This window comes from Anser anser, assembly GCF_964211835.1.
Source record: "Anser anser genome assembly, chromosome: 12".
Taxonomy (NCBI): Eukaryota; Metazoa; Chordata; class Aves; order Anseriformes; family Anatidae; genus Anser; species Anser anser.
Genome location: NC_139733.1, coordinates 17,530,550 through 17,551,646, shown reverse-complemented (window position 1 = coordinate 17,551,646; position 21,097 = coordinate 17,530,550). Strand labels below are relative to the sequence as shown.

Genomic DNA, 21,097 nt, shown 5'->3' with positions numbered 1-21,097 from the left:
TGCATCTCCCTTCGTTCCCAGCTTCCCAAGCACTGACAATCCCACAAGTTTCCCGCTGCTGTGCTGCGTGGCAGCGGGCAGAGCGTCCCCGTTCCTGGTCTGGGGGTGGCTGTGGCACCTGGAGCAGAATGTGCAGCTGCGGGGCGCTGCCTGCAGCGCTGGGGGTTTGATGAGAGCCGCGGGAGGGAGCCTGGCTGCGGGGAAGCGGCGATGGGGATGCTGGGTGTGAGGGACAGGCTTCTTCCTCTGGACACCTGGAAGGGCAGGGAAGGCACTGCTTTTGGGGTCTGTGCACCCCCGGTTGCTGCACCCCAAGCTGCCAGCGTCGCAGATCATTTCGGTACACACGTGGCTGGAAAGATGGGGGATGAGAGCAACATGGGGAGCAGCAAAAGTCCCTGGGCTGTGCCAGCAGAGCACCTGTGAGGGCATCGTGGGGAGCGGGATGGGGCTCTTTGTTTCCCTGGGTCACTTCTCAGCCCCGATGAGCAGCGAAATAGGGCAGGCACTCATCTGACAGCTGAATTCCTTGCTGGAAGGGGCTTGGTCATGCATAAACTGCTCAGAACGAGGCCTGGCTTTCAGGTTTGGAAGCACGGAGCGCGACCTGGAAGGGACAGCTGGCTGCGCACGCTTACTTATTTTTCCCCCGTTTGAGTTTTTGCACTGGCTCTGGGTAACTTCGGAGAGCTGGGGCCAAGGGCAGAGGGAGGGATGGATCCAGGGGTGGAGGGACAGATGCGTGTCCTTTTCTTCCCCCCCCCATGGCTCTGACCGATTGCACGGGAACACAAACCGCCCAAACTCGAGCGCTGCCGAAAGTTCAAGCCCCCAGAAGCGGAGAGCAGAGACCGGAGCACCCCCCGCTCCCACCCAGCCTCCCCGCAGCGCTGGCACCACGCGTGCAACTTTTCCCGCGGGCCCCCCCCCGCCCCCGGCCCCTCCCGCAGCTCCCCCCCCCGCAAGGTGGGCAGCGCATCGGGGCCGCGCCCCCCCGGGGCCAGCGCCGGACCCCCCCCTCCCCCCTTTTCCCATCCCCTTCCCCGACCCTCGGGGACCCGGCTGCCCGCGGGGGGGGCCCGGTGCGGGGCCGGGGCCCGGGGGCGGGGATGCGGGCGGGGGCCGGGCCGGGGCCGGGGCCGGGGCGGGCCGTGCCAGGGCGCAGGCGCCGGCGGCGCGGAGCGGGACGGAGCCGAGGGGAACAAAACAAGCGGGGGGACGGCGGGCAGCGGGGGCAGCGAGCGGGGACGGGGGAGGGAGAGGGGGAGCGCAGCGGGCCCGCGGCGGCCGAGGGAGGGAGGGCGAGGAGGAGCCGGAGCTGCTGCTTGGGAGCTGCTGCTTGGGAGCTGCTGCTTGGGCACTTTTTGATTTTTTTTAAAAAAAAAATCTTTTTTTTTCTTTTTTTCCTTTCTTTTTTTTCTTTTCTTTTTTTTCTCCCTTTCTTTTTTCTTTTGTTATTTGTAATTTTTTAAATTCCGAGCTTTTAAATATTTTATCTTAATTTTTTATTTTTTTCATTTTTCTTTTTTTTTTCCTTTTTTCTTTTTTTTTTTTTCTTTTCATTCGTTCATTTCCATTTCCCATTTTAACGTCGGGGTTTCCCGTTGTTTTTTTTTTTTTTTTCATTCCCCGTTTTTTTCATTTTCCACTCCAACCCCCCCCCTTACCCCCCCCCCCCCCATAACCCTTTCTAAGCACGGGAGGCGGCGCGCTCCCTTCCGCGGCCGCGGAGCCACGCTGGGGAGCGGCGGAGGCGCCGGCGGGGATGCCTTGAGCGGCCGGCGCGGCTCGGCACGGCTCGGCGCGGCTCGGCCCGGTCTATGAAGCATCGGCTCGGCTCCCCCGCGCACCTGCTTGAGCGCGCTCCCGCGGGCGCGGAGGGCCGCGCGGCGCCATGGCGCGGGTGGTGCAGAAGAAGAGCCACTGGGCCGGCCGGGTGCGGCAGTGCGCCCTGAGGCGGGGGCCCGGCGGGCAGCTGGGCTTCGTGCTGCTGGGGGGCGCCGAGCACGGCGAGTTCCCCTACGCGGGAGCGGCGGCGGCGGGGGGCGGCGAGGAGGCGCTGAGCGAGGGGGAGCTGCTGCTGGAGGTGCAGGGGGTGCGCGTCTCCGGGCTGCCTCGCTACGACGTGCTGGAGGTGATCCGCGGCTGCCAGGAGCCCATCGTGGTCAAAGCCGTCCGACAAGGTGCGAGGGGGGGGCGGGTCGGTGGGGTGGGTGGGTGGAGGGGGAGGCTTTGCCCCTCGGGGCACCCTGGGGTCCCGTAGGAGCGGCTGGGGGAGCCGCGCGCGGCCCCGTGGGCGCGTTGGCACCCGTGGGTGCGCTCCCCTTGGCTGTGCGCCGAGGTGCCCGTGGAGGTGGGGACAGGCACGTTGCACCCCGACTCGGCCCCGCAAGCGACGTCCAGCCGGGGCCAACGCGGGCAGAGGTGCCCACCTCCCGCCACCGAGCATCCTTCGGAGCAGCCACGCTGCTGGGCGACAGCTTGACCCTGCTCCAGAAAGTGCTGGCGGGCTGCCGCCGTCAAGGAGGGGACAGCCGCCCCGCCGTGGCAGGATCCCTGTCCCTTCGGGTTCCCCGTTCCCCCGGCCAGAGCGCACCCGGCGAGCAGGTGAAGCTGCCCCGTCACGGTGCTCCCGCCCCGCAGCACGGCTCCGCTGGGAAGTTTGGAGCCTGTGGGATGGCCCCAGCCAAGTGCCAAACCGCCAAGAAAACCGTCCTCGCCGAAAAAATGCCTGTGCCCCCTCCTGCGTTTTCTCCGCTTGATCGGAAAGCGAGGAGGGGAGCGCCCGGGACTGATGGGGAGAGGAGGCTGGGGAAAAGTATGAGGAAATCGGGCAGGTTTTCTTGTGTGCTGATCGCTTTAGCAGGTGTTAAAATACAGCCTGCGATGTTGCAACGGGAGCGGCGGCGGTGGGTGACGGAAGGTGTGGGGGTCGTTCCCCGCAAGCAGTTTGCCATTAAACTTTGGGTTATTTTGGAAACGCTGCCTAGTGTAAATAGAAACTTGTCGCGGGAATACACCAGAAAGGACAGAATTTGATAGGAAACTTGTCTTAGCTCCGGGAGGGTCAAAACGAGAGGCAGACAGCTGGCGTTCAGCATGCTGGTTGGGCTGAAAGCCCTGCCCAGAGCCAGGGCAGGCACCTGAGCCTCGCGCCGCCCTCGTCCCGAGCCAAGCCTGGTTACTGCAGGGCTGTGTTTGCCTTTGTTTCCTTGTTTCCTTGTTTCCTTGTTTCCTTGTTTCCTTGTTTCCTTGTTTCCTTGTTTCCTTCCCAGAAATCCCCTTTTTTCAATCATTAAATACTTCTGTGGTCTGCAAGCTGCTCCGTGTGCCTCCCTCAGTGAGAGCTGGGCGTCCGTGCGCCGCTCTGCACGGAGCGGGGAACTCCCTTGCGGATCAGGAGTGTATGTGTAGGAAAGGAGAGTGCTTTAATTAAAATGCTGTGCTTCTGCGTTGATTAAAAATCTCATTATGGGAATGACAACTGTCATTCCGCAGGAGGTGTGTGGCAATAGAGCAGACAGCGAAGGAGTGTGAAGATGAAATTGTAAACATATGTTTAACTCCGATTCTCCTCCTCTTCCCAGTTCCTAGTGCCCAGTCAGCCGGTGCTGAAGTGTTAGGGCAATCCTAGCCTGGAAGCGTATACGTTTTATTGCCTGGTCTATTTTGTATGACATTTATAAGGCTGGAAGAACAGGAAATTTACTCGAAATGAGTCAGTCATCTGCCAGCCTGAACAGAGAAAATAACTGTTGTGACCTTGCACTTAGTGGATGACAAGGGAGCAGGATGTGAAAGAAAGGTTGAACAAGCCGTGCACTTGCTTTATCGTTAAACTCAGATTTATAGACTTACAGGTCCACGTCCAGTATTTTCTTTCGCTTTTGTGAGTTGTAACTTTGAATGGGTTCCTACAAAGTACAAAAATGGGGAACGTATGTGAATTTGCTTAATTGGAATAACTGCATTTAATATTGCTCGTATGGGATTTCTTGGTCCTTCGCTTACCCTGTGAGAGAGAGAGCAAGAAAAACTAGAGAACTTAAAGTTTTTTTCCTTTCTCTTCCCCATATGTGCCCTTTTTCGGTATTACATTTGAGAAAAAATATATACTGCTAGAGTTGCTTGGGTTTGGGGAGAGAGAGGAAGAACCTGCTGTCATGTCTCTTAGTAACTTACAGAACTGTCAAACGTGTGAAAGAAACCTCCGTTAGCACGCGGTGCTTTTATGACTGTTTCCAGCTTACATCTGTGCCTAAATTCTGCTGGATTTGGCAATTAACTCCTGTGGAGTTAATAAATGCAATTTTATTATTGCTTGGTCAGAGAGTACAGAATTAATAGATGGGATTAGAGGAGCCGCGGTAGCGTGTTCTTCTGTAAGACTGGCAGTGCCTTAACACGATGGTTTCTCGGCTGCGTTGCTAACACTGTGGTTTCCTTGAATATTCTTCACATCATTCAAAACAGCTCGCTGAGATAAATCAATAAGAAGTGACAGTATTTTAAATCAGGCACCCTGTTTCTTTCTCATGTCTCCCAGTTTGCAGAGTCGGGCAGAACGAGCAGAACTTCATCGTGCCGTCCTTCACAAGGCTTCAGGCCGTGTCTACCACAGATGGATCGTGTTTCGTTTAAGGAAAGATATTTGGGCTTTCCGTCTCCCTCTGAAGGAAGCATGGGCATATTCAGAGAGGTTTCAGATTGTGGCCTTTTATTTCTGTACTCCTTGGTTCGATGACCTGTGCCAGATGCTCCCCAAGCCAGGTGCTTGGTAAGGAGATCTGTCAAAGCCCGTGTTTTCATACACTTATTTAAAATGTTTCTCAGTTCTGTGTTCAACTCCTGGCTTCCTTAAAAAGTCTCTTTCAGGACCCTAAGCCCTAAATAACCAGTTGCTTTGAAACCTTGAGATATTTCAATCAGTTCATGCAATTAATAATTTCCCTGGTGTTTGGAGCTCCCACAGTAGGGAGGAGCTATGTGGTTGGGTTTTTTTAAATCCACATTCAGGGCAAACGGGCAGGTGTGACCCCAAACAGAAACAGTCACTGTTTACCGTGTGCTATCAGCTGCATTTGTTTCTTTTCAAACATTAACTTGACCCTGAGATAAATCGTAAGGCTCGGTGCGGTGGCTGTGCACTTCAGTGTCGGGCTGGCATTCGCTGCGGGAGCCAAGCGCCGAGTGTTGAAATCAGCTTCATCGACCGACGTGAACAAAAACTGCTTCTTCCAGAAAGTTTCCACGAGCTGGTCTTTGGGCCTTTTCCTTTTTCTTCCTGGAGAGGGTTGGTGAGACAAGTGGTGTACTCCTACAGTTAAAAAATAAATAATGAAAAAATCAAAAGAACATGAAAAAAATAAAAAAAGGTTGCTGCATCTATAAGTTTATGTGCGTCCGGTACTTTTGCCAGCTCCGGGAAGCAGCACAGCACCGCTGGGCACCTCACACTAAGTAGGTGACACCACTTGGGGTTGGACCTGCTGATCTCTTGAGGTCCCTTCCAGCCCCTACAGTTCTGTGACTCTGTGACACGGCGGTGCCCGGCGTTGCATCTGCACCTCCGTGAGCTGCAGCAGGGCCTGTGCTGGCTGTTTGGGGCATTTGGCTGCCTCTGCTCGAGGGAAAAGCTGCCTGGGGAGACCGGGGGAAATACAGCGAGCTCTGGTCGTTCCCAGGAGCTGGTTTCTGCGGCGTCAGGCGTGAGCCCCAGAAAGCGTTTTCCTTTGGTGGTGGTGCAGCCGAGTGCCGCTCGCTGGCACGGTGAATTTTGTAAGCGTTTTTTCCGGGTGACCCAAATTCTTTGAGGCCTTAAGTGGATTTGAAGCGGAGTGAAAGGTTTGCCATCCAGAAATTTGGAGATGTTCATGTGTGTTAGATTTATAAGGCCTGTTTCTGACAGCGACCCTCTGGGATGAGCGCTAGGCAGGGCGAGTCACTACCGGAACGTCAAATAGAAGAAGACAGAATCTCTTTTTCGCATCGCTTCTCATAAATTTTGTTACAAATCCGTAATCTTCTCTGTTTAAAGTGCTACCTTGTTTAACAGTCATGAAACATGTATGTCTGCCCGTTGAAATAGTGCTGTTAGGAAGACCTTATCTTCGCTCTGCCTGCATTTACAGTCTGGTACTTGTCAGGATTTAGAGCTGATTGTGCTTGTGGCGAAGCAGGCGTCCGTCCTCCACGGAGCTGCGAGCGAGTCAGCGCCCCCGAGGTGGGTGGTGGAGCCGAGGTGCCACGTCCCTGTGCCATAAAAACGCTCGGGAATTAATACAATCCTTTTAATGGCATGAAACGGGATTATGTTTTCCTCAGTAAGGTTAATCTTCCCACCCATTGTGATGGGACTCCAGGCTCCCTCTTTATGGCCAGTCAGATCACAGCACAATTAAATCACAATTAAAGTCTCATTACGAGCAGTCTTTCAACAGGATTGCAAAATAAGATGTTAACACCGTCCTGTGCGCTGTTTCAGTTTATTTTCTAAGACGGTTACAACTTCTGCATGAGCGAATTATCGAGCTGCTGTTGTGAGATTTAAGGTTCCTCTTCTGCGTGCCGTGTTCCAAATGTAAAATTCACCTCTTAACAGGTTTGAAGGCCCCGCCATCAATAGCTTGATGTGTTTCGTTTTTTGGGGAGTCATCTTTTCCTGGTCCAGGCTGCGATTGTTCATGAACCTTTGACCATTTCTGTCTCTTTGGTGCCTGAGAAATATGCCGCTCCTTCACGGTGGGTGCGCACGCAGGGAGGCGGTTACTGAAGGCAGCGACACGGAGTCGTAAAAGTCTTCTGAGCAGCATTTTTGTGGCTGTGCAGAACGGGCGATCTGGGCCAACAAGTCCCTCACTTGTGATGTTTCAGCATCGCTCGGTTTGAAGGAAACTGAGAAGATGCTGCTGCCTCAGGGGCATTTTCTACTAAATTAGCAGTGTCCGAGTGTGGGCAGCGGTGGCATCCTTAGGACTTCTACTGATGTGTGTGTGTTTTGTTTTGTTCCTTTAATTGACTAAGTTTCTTATTTGCATTCTTTACTCCGGACATATGCTATAGTTGTTAGTTATCTCACGTTTTTGCTTCTTTTTTCCCCCCATGATCTCTCACTTCAGTTGGAACTCATAAACCAAAGCGTGCGGGTTTTTGGTCTGTGTGGGCTTCGAGTGACTTAAATTTTGTGATGAAAAGCCCGGAATGGTGGTTCTGAGTGCACAGGTGCCGTGAGTTTGTAGAAGCACTCTCATCACTGGGATCAGATGGACGGGGCTGAGCACCGGCCCTCATACCCGAGCACCGTCCCGCTCCGGTACCAGCTCCAGGAACAGCAAAATCCAGGATCCCCTGGGTCTGTATTTCTGCAGGAATTTTCTCTACCTCAAAAAAAAAAAAAAAGCGTGTTAGAAACTGAGCGTTATCACCCTCGCTGTGCTGGATGAAGATCCCTGCTGTCACCGGAGGCACCGCGTGTGGGACGGTGGCAGCAGCGTGTCGGCACTGAGCGACAGCACTGCTGAGTGCAGGAGCAGCTCCTGGAAAACACCGTTTTCACTGCTGTCATCATTCCCTTTGTCTCTTGACGCTGAATATTCTGCTTTCTCACTCTTTTTAGGGCTTGCACCGCTGCTTTTGGCGAGCTACGCCTCTCGTTGAGGCTTTTTGCACCATCTCAAGATCCCCGTATGAAATGCATGCCCTGTTTTCAGTCTGGGCTTCTCTGCGAGGATCTGCTGTTGGGCAACAAACCTGAGTCTGGGCTATTGGCCAGAATTTGTTTTCTGCTGATCTGATGGAGAGCCGTGGCAGAGGCTGCCTATTTCCAGAGCAGCTTGGCAGCCTTTACACTGGGCTGGTATGCTGGCAGCCTGGAGTTTTTTGTTTTTTTTTTCCTTTTCTTTTCACTTTTCCTTCCAGAGCAGCTAGGTGGGCCAGCATCCTTCTTGGCCCTGTCGGGGCGGCGTGGCTCGGGGCAGCGGGGCTGTTTTTGTCCAGATCCACCTTTCATTTTCCAAAGGTCAGACGTTCCATCCAGCCTCCAGCCTCTGACGTTGGCAGCACTTTCCAGAGCTGTTCTGCTGGAATGATGGCACCGTTCTCTGCTAGTCCCTGCTGCTGGCTTTGGCATCACTTGTGCTGGACTGTTTTGTGTTAGTAATCTTCTTTAAGCCTACATATATATTTTTAACTGCCCCTAGTAAACCTTTCAGAAACAAAATAGTGGTTTTTTTTTTTTTCAGGTCCTGATGTTTTGGGTTACATTTTTACAGTCTTGGCTTTTGACTGAGAACAGTTCCTGTTTTTATATTTCAGAGGCTTGTACCATAACTTAAAAGAAAGAAATGTAAAAATATCTGTTGGCTTTCATTAAGCGTCCCTTATCAGACTAAACAACATCACTCGTTACGTGGTGCAAAAACAACGTAAAGTGTCCTGTCTTCGTAGGGGAAGCAGAACAAAACACAACAAAAAATAAAACAAAAAAGAAAAACAAGGAAGTCGTTGGGCTGACTTGCAAAGTGGAACAGGCGCACTTACAATTGCAAGGCATTTGAGTGAGGAATCAGCTTTACATGGTTTGCTAATCCTCGACGAAAGAGTTCATTGTCTTGGATCATACATCTGTAATTTTGGAACCCCAAAGTCAGTGCCTTGGTGCAATTAGGTTGGGAAGAGAGAGGCCGGCTTCTCTTTCTTCATATCCGTAATCACAGTGGCTTTTTTTAAGGAGAAAACCTCAGCTCTGGGGTTTTTCATTTAGTTGTTAACAAAAAGCCTTTGAAAAAGAGGCTGCCGAAAATCCAGCCACTCCCTCAACACAAACAAAGCCGTGCAGATACCGTGTGCTCTCAAAAAAGCTTTAATGTTTTAATGGGAAACTTCTCATATTCCCAGGGTGCAGATCCTGCACTAAGTGGGTATTAGCCCAAACTGATGACAGACACAGGTGCCTTGATTGTATTTATATATTTATTTACTTGGATGCGTAAATGAAAGGGGGGTAAGGTACCTCCAAACAGGTTAAACTGGGGAATTGAGGACCTGGGCTGCAGAATAACCATGAGAAAAACTCTCTTACAAATAGCAAGGGATTTGCAAAGAGCGGACGTATCTCTCCTTTTCCAAAGGTGCACGTACTACTCCCCGTTGGCAATTTAAGCATCGGGGATACAGGAGGGTGCTCTGGGTCTCGGGCCTTCAAAGGAACAAGCCATTGATGTTTTGCTGGAGGCTGAGGATGGCTGGATGAAAGGCAGAGGACCGGGCAGCGGGGGGTGAAGGATGCTGAAAGTGTTGGGTTCAGCAAAGACTTCCCTGCTCGCTGCTGGACATGTTACCTGTGCTGAGGCCGCCTCCTGCGTGTAAGTGGGAGATGAGGAAGGGAGGAGGATCTGCTGTGCAGCAGCAAGCCTGTCCCTCAAGAGCAGAGGCAGGGATGCTTTGTGCAGGGCCGGACAGGCGCTTGGCTGTTTCCAGCTGATTACAGAGCACCGTCCCTGGGCAGTTTGGACAAACATCTTGTTCTGGTCACCCTAAATGCCTGCGTCAGTGTATAATCTGGTGGAATACCCGGTGAGGATGCTGGGTCTAAAATAACTCGTGCTGCTTGGGGCTGCTGCTGGAGGACAGCTGGGGACGCGTGGCACGGCGTGGCCTGGGCGAGCTGGCATCCAGCAAGCGTGGGGAGAGACCTGTGCCCCCGCTGGATTTGGGGCCGTTGGTGTCTCCCCATGGAGCATCCCCTGTGCAGGGTCAGCGGTGGCATTGCAGAAGGTCTTCGGCAGCCGGTGTGCTGCTCGGGCATCCTTCTGGCCTCGGGGCAAGAGAGGGATTAGTTTCACACGCAACAAAGAGCTGTGTCCTTCTCTTTCTCTGGTATGCATTTTTCCTTAAACAATGGAGTGACTAATATAGAGTATGGTCTTAGTTTGCTCTGCCTGTGGTGGAGAGGAACGGCAGCGGGCTGGCTGCGTGAGCACGTCCGCCGGCTCTGCCGGGCTCATGGGGCACGCCGAGGATCACAGACTGGGGTATTTTTTCAAGTCCATAAGAAGCTGTTCGCTTATTGGGGGATGGCTTTTTTTTTCTTTTTTTTTTTTTTCTTTTGGTTAAATTATCTTCTGCCCGTATCCCAGCAAATTCTGTGCATTGGTTTTACGTGCAAGTATCAAGCGTGCAGAGCAGTGGTATGCAGCGGTTTGTCAGCTTCTGCATGGTCGGTGCGCGCTCCGGGCTCCTGATATTACTCAGACAGCTTCCCAAGGGAGATCCAAGCCGAAGAATATGGTGCTATGCTCACCCTAGCTGTATGCCCCATTTTTTTTTTCAAATGAAGGAGCACAGACCGGCTGAGAATATCGATCGCTGACCTAACTTCACGCGGAGGTGTTTCTGTCTGAACTTACAGCGTCGCCTGCATGAATCCTTCATGTGGCTGGCAGCTTTCATCTCTGCGAGGCTGCACGGGGCAAAAGCCAGGCAGGGCGCTGAGGACAGCGGTGCTGAGCTGGTCCAAGGGTTGGCTTCCCAGGGAGGTTACGTATGGAGGAAATTTCTGTATCAGCGCCCAGCCAGAGAGGAGGAGCTTGCGGAAACAGTGTGTATCACCTATCAAAATAGTTAGAATTCTTGGGTGAGGCTCTTAGGGCATGTGACCGGTGTGTGTTTGTGTAGATATATTTAATTTTTGCACTTTAGCGTTCCGATTGTCGAATGCTGCTTCGGTAAGGAGTTCTGGAAGCTTTTCTCTATTTTTTTTCTTTTTTGCTTTTCAGTGGAAACTTATCTCATGACTCCGACAGCTCCGGCTGTCAAACAGCCAGTGCTGTAAAAGTCACAATAAATGGCAAAATTCGTTGGTGGAACGGCTGTTTGGAAGCTGAAAAGGAGCAGTGTGAGAGCACCCCCGTAGTGACCCCGAGCAGTTCCTCTGCGCGTTCCTGCATGGGATGCACGAGCAGCCTCCGGTCCTGTTAAAAAACACTTAATTTCTGCTCCGTGCTGTTCCCTGGGTGAAACCATCAGTGATGCTTGCACAAGTCCCCTGGGGGAACGTGGTGTTTGTACAAGCCCCTGTGCTTGGGAGACCCCAGCGGGACAGGAGCCGGCTCCCTGGCAGGCGCCACGGGGCAGCTGCCGCGACCTTCGTCTGGTGTCCGTGAGGCATTTCGGGAGGGAGGGAGGGCGAACCCGAGCGCTCCTCTCCACCTTATCTGGGAAAGGTGCCTGGTTTCGCCCTGCTGGCAGCCCTTTAAAGGCAATAAAGTTGCATTCGCTTCCCTCATTCCAGAGGCAGGTGGAAGTTACACGTTAACCGGCGGTGGTTGGTTTCGGGGGGGTGGGAGAAGGAAGGCGGGCTGGGGTACGTGGCGGGGGTCTGACGGGCCTGGGGAAGCTGGGGCCTCGTGGCCAGGCAGCGCGTAAACCTGCGGGATATGTCCCTGCCTGGATGCAGGACGGGAAAAGCAGGAGGGTGAGGTCTGGAAGGTCTCAGAGTGATGCTGGAAGAAGCACAAAGCGCCCGGCTGGGATGCCTGCAGCAAGGCCACGGCCCCCCCTGGGTCTCAGCTCCTCGTCACGGCCGTGCCTGGCTCCGGGCTGCTCCCGGCAGCGCTGAGCAGGGCAGAGGGGAGAGTGCCCATGGAAAATCCAGCCTGCCCCCCCGGGGCCTTGCTGTGCGCTCACAAAGCCTTTCAAAGCTGAGATTTTATCTGCAAAGGAGATGACCTAGGGACCGTCCGGGGTGGCTTTTGCATTTCGCTTTGCTTTCTGCTGCCAGTTTTCCAGTGATTACTTACGCACGTATCGGTTTTTCCAGGAGCTAACTGCAGTCTTTTTTAAGTAGTTCTGAGCCGGGCTAGGCTATCTCGGCCGCATCGTGGACTGGTGAGCAGTTAGTGGGTGACTTCGGATCTGCTGAAGCTGCTCCACACGAGCGAAGCCCCAGTGGAAAGGAGGGTGCTTACACGTAAGAGTGTGCTAACACAGTGCGTCACCGAGGGCTGCTTCAGTCCGCCTGCAGAAGATGCTACAAGCGATGCCGAGGCTTGTCTAAACCAGTGTGGAAATTGCTGTTTGCATAAAAGCCGGGCAAGTTGTCACAGTCTTGGAGAGCTCACTGACGTTCAAAGGTTGCGGTGAATTAACCAAACCCCATTTCGCGCTGGTTTCGTGGAGCTGGTGCCTGGCTCCGCGTGGCCCTCGGAGTACGTCCCCAAACCTGGAGCACGGGCCGGATTTTGGGGCTGCCGCAGATGCCCTCGCACTCCAGCCGTGACCCAGCACCGTGCTTGCGGTTTGCTGAACGCCGTGACCGCTGGGACAGCCGTGGCTGCTGCGCGCTGCTTGCTCTGCCCCAAGGAGACGGGAGGAAGCCAGGAAGCCTCGGCTCCTGCGCCGGCTCGTCCCGGCTACCCGCTTATTTTATTTTAGTGTTCTTTCATTCGGCACAGGGTCTGCCCTCGTGGACGCTGCCCTGATGGGATCTTGCCCCTGGCTGCGAGTACAAGTGTTTTTTCCACAGCGCAGTCGAATTGGCAGGGAAGGTCACGTCCGCCCCATGCCGCGAGCCTTTGTCGGGAGATGCTGGGCACAGTGACTCGCGTTACTTCTGACAAACCAGCCTCGCTGCTGCCTGCACAACCTCCCTTCCTCCGCATCTGCTGGGGCATCGGAACCAGCAGCAGGAGCAGCGGGGAGTATTCCTTGTGTGTGTGCGATTCCTCAAAGTCCCTAACGCAGAAGAGACCTTAGCATTGTTGTGCTTGCAGCGGATCACGTTCGGAGGACTTTTTGCCATAAAAAAATGTCCCTAGCCCAAGCTGAGCATAGGAATGCTCTCAAACTGAGCTCTCCTTCAGATCGTGTCTTGCGTATTTGCCAGGTGATACCCAGGTGAGGTTAAAGTTGCCCCTATTGCAGAAAATATCCCCAGTTCCCCCCATTTTAAGGTAAAGGTGAAATATTCCCCCTCTTTGGCACCCACCCACCAGGCTGCCTGAAACAAAGTTCAGAAAAAAAATCCAGAATTGGCATTTGCGGTGTTTTCCCCTGCTCTCAGCCCTGCATTTCCTCTTAACAAGTAAAATCAAATGGCAGTGGTGTTCCAAAGTCTTCCTGAATGGCAACATTATAAATATTCCCTTTATAAGAAGACTGAAAGAAGCAGTTTAAGCATTGCATGCAGCCACTCCAGTAGGAAGTTGTTTAACTTGTCTAAATCTCTCTTTTGCTGCAGAAGCTCTATTGAAAATGACAAATTGCTTAAAGCAGTTTCCATGTTAGTCTTTAAAAAATTCAGCTTCTTTCCATCCCGAACACGTGGAAGGCATTTGTGCACTTGACTGAATGTTTCTCTGTCCTAAGGCTTGCACTTAGTGGTTTTTGCCTTCATGTAATTTTCACACGCAGCTGCTCGGGTTTGTTTTCCTCAACTTCCCATTGGATGGGGATTTTTTTTTTTCCAGTGCCTGAGCTTAGACGTGAAAAGCCAACTATCTCCCCGGCTCAGACGCTGGGGACCACGGGGAAGGCGGCGGAGGAACGCCGCGAGGTTCTCGCTTTTCAGAAGCGCTGTTCTGGGTGTTACGAAATCCGTAACACGGGCTGGGAAGCTCGTGTCCACGGCCAGGCTGCTGCGATGTCCTTTAAAACAGTGAAGCGCTGAGCAGCGTTAATGCTTCACAAGATGACAAAAGGGCTTTTGCTTAAATGTTTTCGGTTACTTCCCTTAGCTGCCACGTTCCCAGAAGGATGCACGTGGGCAGGTACCGTACGCAGAGCCACAGAGCTGCCTGTAACTGCTGTAGAAGGAAAACTTGCTCAGTCGAAAAGGCCTTTTTTTCTCTTATTTTAAAGAAAAGAGAAATTCTGAGTCATCCAGCGTGCTCAGCTGACTTTGCCCAGAGCCGTGTGCTGTGTAGCCAGTGAGGATGTGTTACCCAGCCTTGGCTGCGTGGCAGAAGCGGGAGGCCCTCAGTGCCAAGGAGAAGCAGGGCTCCTCAGCAATGCTGACCGGGTGGCAGGCTCTGAAAATAAAGTGGAAATGGTGTTTCTGGAGCCTCAGCAGGCTGATTCGGGGCTCCCTATGCTCTTCACTTCAGCTGGAACGAGTTGCACCGTCGTATTAACTTGCAATTAACTTGGTTGCAGCCAGGTTGGTGCTGGCGTGCTCCTGGCGTGGCTTTGGGCTGCGCCGCAGCCGGTGAAGCCGAGGGAACAAACCGCTGCCGGCCGGCCAGGAGCTTCTTTGCCCCAGGTGGCGTCGGATGGAGAGAAGTCAGCGTTACCCCACTGCTCGGCTTGAGAAAGCCCTGTTGCTCAAGAGGGATGCTTGCTGAGTTAGGCAGCGGTCAGGAGGCGATGTGAGGACAATCCAGATGCTTTTTCTGTAACTGGGAGGCATGTCACATCCTGGCACTTCTATTTATACCCACTTTTCTTGTAATATTATTTTTTTTTTCAGTTTGTTATGAGCCCATCATTTTTGGTGAGTTGGGGCTGATGAGATACTGACTTTTTAGCAGCTATCGGTTTTGCTGTGTTTTTTGCTACTTTCTTTGCTGCACGTTTTGCTACTTTTTTTTTTTTTTTTCCGACTCCTGGCTTTGTTTTTCTCCTGGTGTGTTGGCTCAGGAAATTAACTCGGTGCCGGAATGCTGCTGCTTTCTTTGCTGTAGGATGCGTCACTGCACAGTGAGGTGAGCGGCCCTTTCGGTCGGTTTCCTGCTGCGGATTCTGGCTAATACAACAGTGTTTAGAAGAGAGCATTAGAAACCGGCACCCCCTGGTTAGAAAAGCACTTCCCTGGAAGGTGGTCCTGCTCTGTTGTAGACAGGGGCAGTTTATGCCCAGAAGCATGGAGGCTATACACTCCTTGTTCCTGGTGTTTGTTTCTTTTCTTTTCTTTCCTTTTTTTTTTTTTTTTTTTTTTAAATATCAGATTATGCCTTTGGCTATCCTTGTTATGTGAAGAAATGTCTGATTCATTTCTGAATCCTGCAAAGCTCCCTGGTACCAGCCATAAAATATTTTTGCAGTGGCTCTTAAACCTGCCTTGCTGGCTGTTGCATCCCTGGCTAATAAAAGCAGTGCACCCCAAATCCCCCGCAGATACCTGTTACAAAACCAGCTGCTTTCTTCTTGCAACACATTTGGGTCACTTTCTGCTCATCCAACATCCAGAGTCGTAACAAGCCGGCCCAGGTTGCTGCTGTGTTCCCACAGTCTCATGCCTGTGGTTGATAATTAACCCATTTCTTTAATAACAGTGCCCTATTTACTCTGACAACCACTTTTCTTTCCTGCACTCCAGTCTTTTCCCAGCGAAACACTGGAGTTAATATTGCACTGGCGGTGTGCTAATGAAATGCCTTGTTACTTGTGTAGAGGTGAGCTCTGTGCATTTGTTTTAGTAATTCAGGGCAAGAGCACGCACCAAAATGCAGGAGTAAATGCCCTTAAAATAAGGCTGGTGTAGGTACATGGTTAGTGGTAGCTTTTGTAATAGGGTAAAACAGCTGGGAAAGGGGATGGACGTGGCAAAGCACACGGTGCTGAAATTTAATGGATATTCATGAAACTTTAACTGGAATAAAAGCTGTTGCAAAACTTAAATACCGAGTAACACCAAAACCTGTTCTTCTGTGGAGAGAGAGGTGTTTTTTGGAGCCACCAGGCTGTAGCTCTTGCATTGTCCCCCTTCCAAAGATACCATTTCTGATTTCTCTTCCTTCCCAGAACCTCCTTTCAGCCTCCAAAAAGCAACGCTTACCATTGCTGGGGTCGGGAGTCTGTGCAGCAGCCTGCCTTCCTGCATCTTTCTAGTGCCGTGTAAGCAAGTGTAAAGTCTGTGTATCATACCAATTTACTTTTGGTGGGATTTGCCCTGACACGTCCAAAGCTTCTGACTCTTGGTGCGTTGTATGAGCAACTTCTTTATTATGGAGCCCTGGGGACAAGACCCGGTTTAAAATGAAGTTGTGCAGGTAAAAGCAGAATATAAGCCTGTGGCTGGCAACTGAGCTAACCGAGGTGTTCGTGTTCTGCTCTGCGTTTCGTCTCGAGTGCTGCACTCCCAATGGCACCGCGTGGCTCCGGTCTGAGCCCCGGCTCAGCCAAGACAGAAGCCGTCTCGCGAGGGCTGCGCTTGGCGTCCAGGATTTCACAAGAGGAGAGGCCGATAGCAGCAATTCCTCATCTGCCTGCGCGAGGATACTGCCTCAGTTTTCTCGTATGTGCTGCTTCTACTTAGGTCAGCCAGCTTTTTGAATTAAAAGATGCGTACTTTAAGTTCTCAATGTGATTTTATTATTTTTTTTTTTGTCATTTCTTTCTACTCTACCTAGTGTGCGTCTCTTCACTCAGGAACAAGATGGTTTTAAGGAGAGTGAGGAAGTAAACTGTAAAACTTCCATTAACCCCAGCAAGTAGTAGCAACGCATCCCCACAAACTCTGTGAAATACCGTGGCTTTAAAGTTTACTACAGCTGCTTTATGAGATTCAAAGCTTTTTGCACCAGATGAAAGGAAGGCTTTGCTGTAAAGTCTTGTTCCTTACTAATCTAGCTTTTCTTCAAGTATTCTGAAGCTGGATGCAAGCTATCACAGAGCTTGCTGTGTGCTTTGCAACCACATAAAGGAGAAGTTGGACATGCATGTGAATAACTGTGAAAGCTGCGTTAAATAAATGAAGCCTCAAAACCTGTGGTAGTTGCTTGATAGAGACTGCATCTGTCACTTGGGACTAATTGTTTTCAAAGAATCTCATTTCTAATTCTAGATAATGAGATTTTTAAGTATGTACAAAGCCTTTTGAAATCAGTAGCTCTAAAGGGTCAGATTTTAAATTATACATAAGATCTAGAAGTTTATTACGGAGGATGTTGTATACTGCATGGTGGAAATTCATCTCTGTAGGGTCAGGGATAGATCCCTGAACAACTAGAAACTTTTTGGGAAGAAATGTAAGGTGTAATGCCAGTTGGCTAGCTTGGGGCTTACACTTAATTTTTCTTAAGTGCTTTCCTAATTCTTTCCATGGGTACTGAATTAGTTCTGTGACACAACGCATTGTGGACAAGGGCAAAAGTTTAGCAATCGGCAGTGCAGAAGAGCTGATTTCATTGCCGGTTTGTGATTCTGGCTGCGTAGCTGCTGTACCAGCCAATTAAAACCCACACTTATTACAGCCTTTGCGGTTTGGAAGTGAAGTGCTCCTGCATTTAACTCATAGTTTTACAGGATGTTGGTTTAGGCTGGAGGTTTGCAAAGCTGAAATCTTGTATTTTCCTCTTGTGTATGCTCGGGGTAGGGAAGGTGAACGAGGGTACAGAGAGTGCTGCATGCCATGAAATGGAAAAGGTGTGCGTTTTAGTTTGAGAGCATCTAGGAGCCTGCAATCACCTCCTGAAATTTTCATGAAATACCGCATTATCTAACATACCAAGTTGCTGCAGATAGCAATGGACTCTGCTGCAGCGTTGTTCCTGAACAAATGGCAAGTCCTCTGTGAAATGCTGGGCATCCGTGTGTGAGCCTGCTCCTTCAGCTCTGCTGGGACATGTTGCTCCCCTCCTCTCTCGGTGGGGTTTTCTGCCCGATTTGCAGATTGCTTTGGGAAAGCTTCTCGGCAAAGCAGAGGTCCCAGAGGGGAGGAGGCTGAGATGGAAGAAGAATGTGACCCTCCGAGCCGTTACTGGTGGCTGCACTATTTTAAAGTCAAACTTAATTTTTAGCTCTTCATAAACAAATCTTTTTGCCAACTTTTAATATAGCTCTGAAGTCAATTGTGGCAGCTGCTGTGTGCTCTGTGGGTGCCAGAGGGAGAGGAGCTGACTCTTCCTTCCTGAAATGGCGCTGAGCAGTTGGGAGGACCTCTGGAGAGGTGCTGTGCAGAAGGACAGACCTTCCAGCTCTTCTGAACATTGTGTCATGCTTTCTTTGTCCGGGGTAAACACACCTAATGGGTCTGATAGGGTATCCCAGATGCTGGACACATTGCAGGTCACTGGGAGCTGGTGTCCTTCATCCCGTGACCCAGTGGACTGTATTTGCCCCAAACACTTCCATATTTGACTGGAAATGCAGTGTGAAGCGTGGGGAAGGAAGCAGCGAGGATCCCAGCCCTCCAGACAGGGTTAGCGATGTTTAGCTTTGTTATGACATTAGAGTCCTGTTGGCTTTAACTTCGAAAATTCAGTGAAAACCACACACGCTGCTGTGAAAATTCATACTTAGTAACAAGTAAACAAGGGATAGAGCAGTCAGACTGACTCAGGAAATTCCCTCCAGATCCAGCAGGGAGGAGGAGCTCTGCATTTTTCTTGTCCCATGTTTATTTTTAGTCTCGCCTCTAACATTGCTGATAGTACCATTATAGCCCTGCAGATTAAAGTCCCAGCATGGGGTAGAGTTGAAAGAAAGATGCTGCGAAGCAGTCAAAACCTCTAGGATTTTGCAGCTGTGTCATGCTACAGGCAATTAATTTCCCCTGCTGTTTGCCTGCCTGGGTACTGCTCAGCGTCGTAGCTCTGTGGAAGTCTTTGATTGCATTGCACATCTCCTCTTGTCAGAGGTGGTGCCTTGAGTGGTGGATCTATTCTTGTGACTTGAAAGTGCCACATTTGTGATGCTAATATGTTGGGTATAATAGCTGTCTTTGTGAGCTCCTCCTCCCCTGAATATATTTTGCACTTGCTCTGAGGCTAAACTGTGTTTTTGAGAGGGAAGAGTAGAAAGTAAGTAGTGTCTCCTGTGCAGTTTCCATCACCGGTAACCCTTGTCTGAAGGCAGCGTACCAAGAGCACTCACAGGGCTTTGGGTGGTGGTGATGAGGGCTGGCTTGACGGCAACACCCGTCTGCAAGGCCGGATGATTTATCCGAGGAGGAGGCCTGTTTTTTTCCAGGGCTGGCTCTATTAGTGTGAGTCAACAAAGGAGTATTTGGTCTTGAAGTCAAATAATGGTTCTTGGCTTTTCTGAGTTGGCTTTTCCTCATAGTTAGTCAAAGTCTCCCGAGCTGGCAGAGGATGTTATTCAGGACTCGAAAACTCTTTGAGAGAACAGTTTCTCTTAACAGCCAAGAAATTGTATTGTGGAGACTTCAGAGGAAAATTTTACCAGAAATTGCTGAATCTGAGGACATTTGCCTTCTGTAGTGGCAGAATCTGTACCTGATCCCCAGTGAGAGATGTGCTGGAGCAGTTACAGTGCTCAGAGGCCGTGGAGGCTGCAAAGTGTCCCCCTTCCCGTGCAGGATGAGGCCCAGGGAGCAGCGGGCGGCCTGCTCCACGCGGAGCATCGCTGGCAGGGCCTGGTCACCACGGGATGCAGTGGTGCTGGACCCAGAAACAGGCCTGCCAGAGCTGGGTTGCCTCGGCTTGGAGACATGCTCATTCCCTGGCCAACGTGGTCGTCTGAGCCCTCCTGTCCGTGTGGATGGGACATGAAGTTGAAGCTAGCTGCTCAGCCCTCTCCTGAACCTTGTAGACACACCCCAAGATGTACCCTCAAGAAGTTGCTTTGGAGCCTAATTGTGTCTGTTCATCCCCTAAGAATAGTTTTCCTTAGCCGTGAGCCGGGGAGCTGTTACAACCTTGGAGAAAGTCGCTGTGTCCCAGGCAGTGTGTCCAGGGGACAGCCAACGTGGTCTGGTCGAAATAGGATGATGCAGAGGGCAAAAAACACGTTGACGTGCAACAATATCATGGTAACCTTGTGAGTCTTCTCAGTTCTGTGTTAATGTGTCTTCTGATAACAGGACTTAAAGGTGAGTGGGAATGCTCAGCAGGAGATACCCACCAGTACGTCGTGTTTGGCATTTTTGTTAGTGGAAGGGACGGTTAACAAAGCTGGGAGATGCTGGAAATGAGGGGCCTGGCTGTGCTCAGGTGCAGCTCTGCTCCTGCCCTGTATTAGACCAAAATGTCACAGTGCTGTTGAACTGGGAAGAAGGAGGCTGGTCTAACACTGGAAACTTGAAGAACTTGTTCAAAGACAAGACCAACTGCTTTGCTATACGGGCTTTTTAGTAGACTTCTGCCAAATTTAGGTGCTAAGAGAGCAACTCTTCTTGGCAAGCATCTGCGTGCTCTTGATCAGCTTCCCTAGAGCTGAACGCCCTGCAACAAAACCAGCTTTTTTTTTCAGATGAACTGGCTGTTGGGTTCGCTTTGTTTTTAAACAAAGCAAGGTCTTTGGAGACTGGTGCCTGGTGGAGTCTCTCTCTGTGATAGTGTAGAAAGGTTGTCAGCTAAAATGCAACTAAGGATAATTTAAAAATACAGCAGTATGGGCAGGGGTGGTTACAGAAACCACAGAGATCTGTTTCTGTGCTTGGGAGTCTTGGATTAAAGTGTGTTGTTACAAGAAAATCCAAATGACAAGTTTTATTCGGTCTCTATTATTCATGAAGTGAATACCTCTGAAGGCTCTGCAGAAATATGTCCTTTTCTAGACTTACAATGAGTAGACAAACACTATATGTTTATACCAAATGCTGGAGGATTTACGGGCAACTACTTTGTGGTTTGAAGAAACAATATACACAATGTATTGTAAATGATTCCCTTTTTATATTTGGCCTGCATTCAGTATAAGATTAAATGCCAGAATTTATGGCCTTAAAAAATCTTTCCAATGCTGAAAAGCAAAAAGAATGATCTATAATGAGGTTTTACAATGTATAGTATTTTTAAAGCAATTTTTTTATTTCCTTAATATATTTTCCATGTAAAAATATGTATTTTGCACTTCAAATAGCGTTCTGTTGGTTGCATTTACCAGCAAGCAGCTGGGGGATTCTAGTGCTTTAACCGCACAGCAGCTGCTAATTAAAAATATATAATTCTACCCTGATTAGCTTTTAATGATTCTAATCCCCTTATATTTGATTATTGCCACAGCATGGCAACCTCAGCCACCCCCTGTTTCATTGTGGGGCCTGTAAGTAACAAAACTAGTCATTAAGAGGTGATAGCTGGGTCCTGAAGGTTTGCTTCCTAAACGGGGAGCACGGATGGATGGAGGTGTCCCGTTCCCGCATGTCATAGGACTCTGTGGAGCTGCCTGCTTTGAGTTTGTTTTTTTTCTGCTCAGC

The 21,097-nt window shown here is 50.7% G+C and overlaps 1 protein-coding gene across 36 annotated transcripts in view; it reads left to right on the top strand.

The window, feature by feature from the left end:
* The first annotated feature begins 1,609 nt into the window (after positions 1-1,609).
* The window catches only part of MAGI1 (membrane associated guanylate kinase, WW and PDZ domain containing 1), a 325,450-nt gene continuing 305,962 nt past the window's right edge, over positions 1,610-21,097 (top strand). For 35 of the 36 annotated variants that reach the window (XM_083795135.1, XM_083795146.1, XM_083795162.1 and 32 more), the window contains exon 1: positions 1,613-2,183. In XM_083795135.1, the coding sequence (XP_083651261.1) occupies positions 1,895-2,183 (289 nt within the window). In that variant the 5' untranslated portion in view covers positions 1,613-1,894. Of the gene's footprint in view, positions 2,184-21,097 lie in introns of all 36 variants that reach the window. The other variant, XM_083795144.1, reaches the window with a different exon arrangement.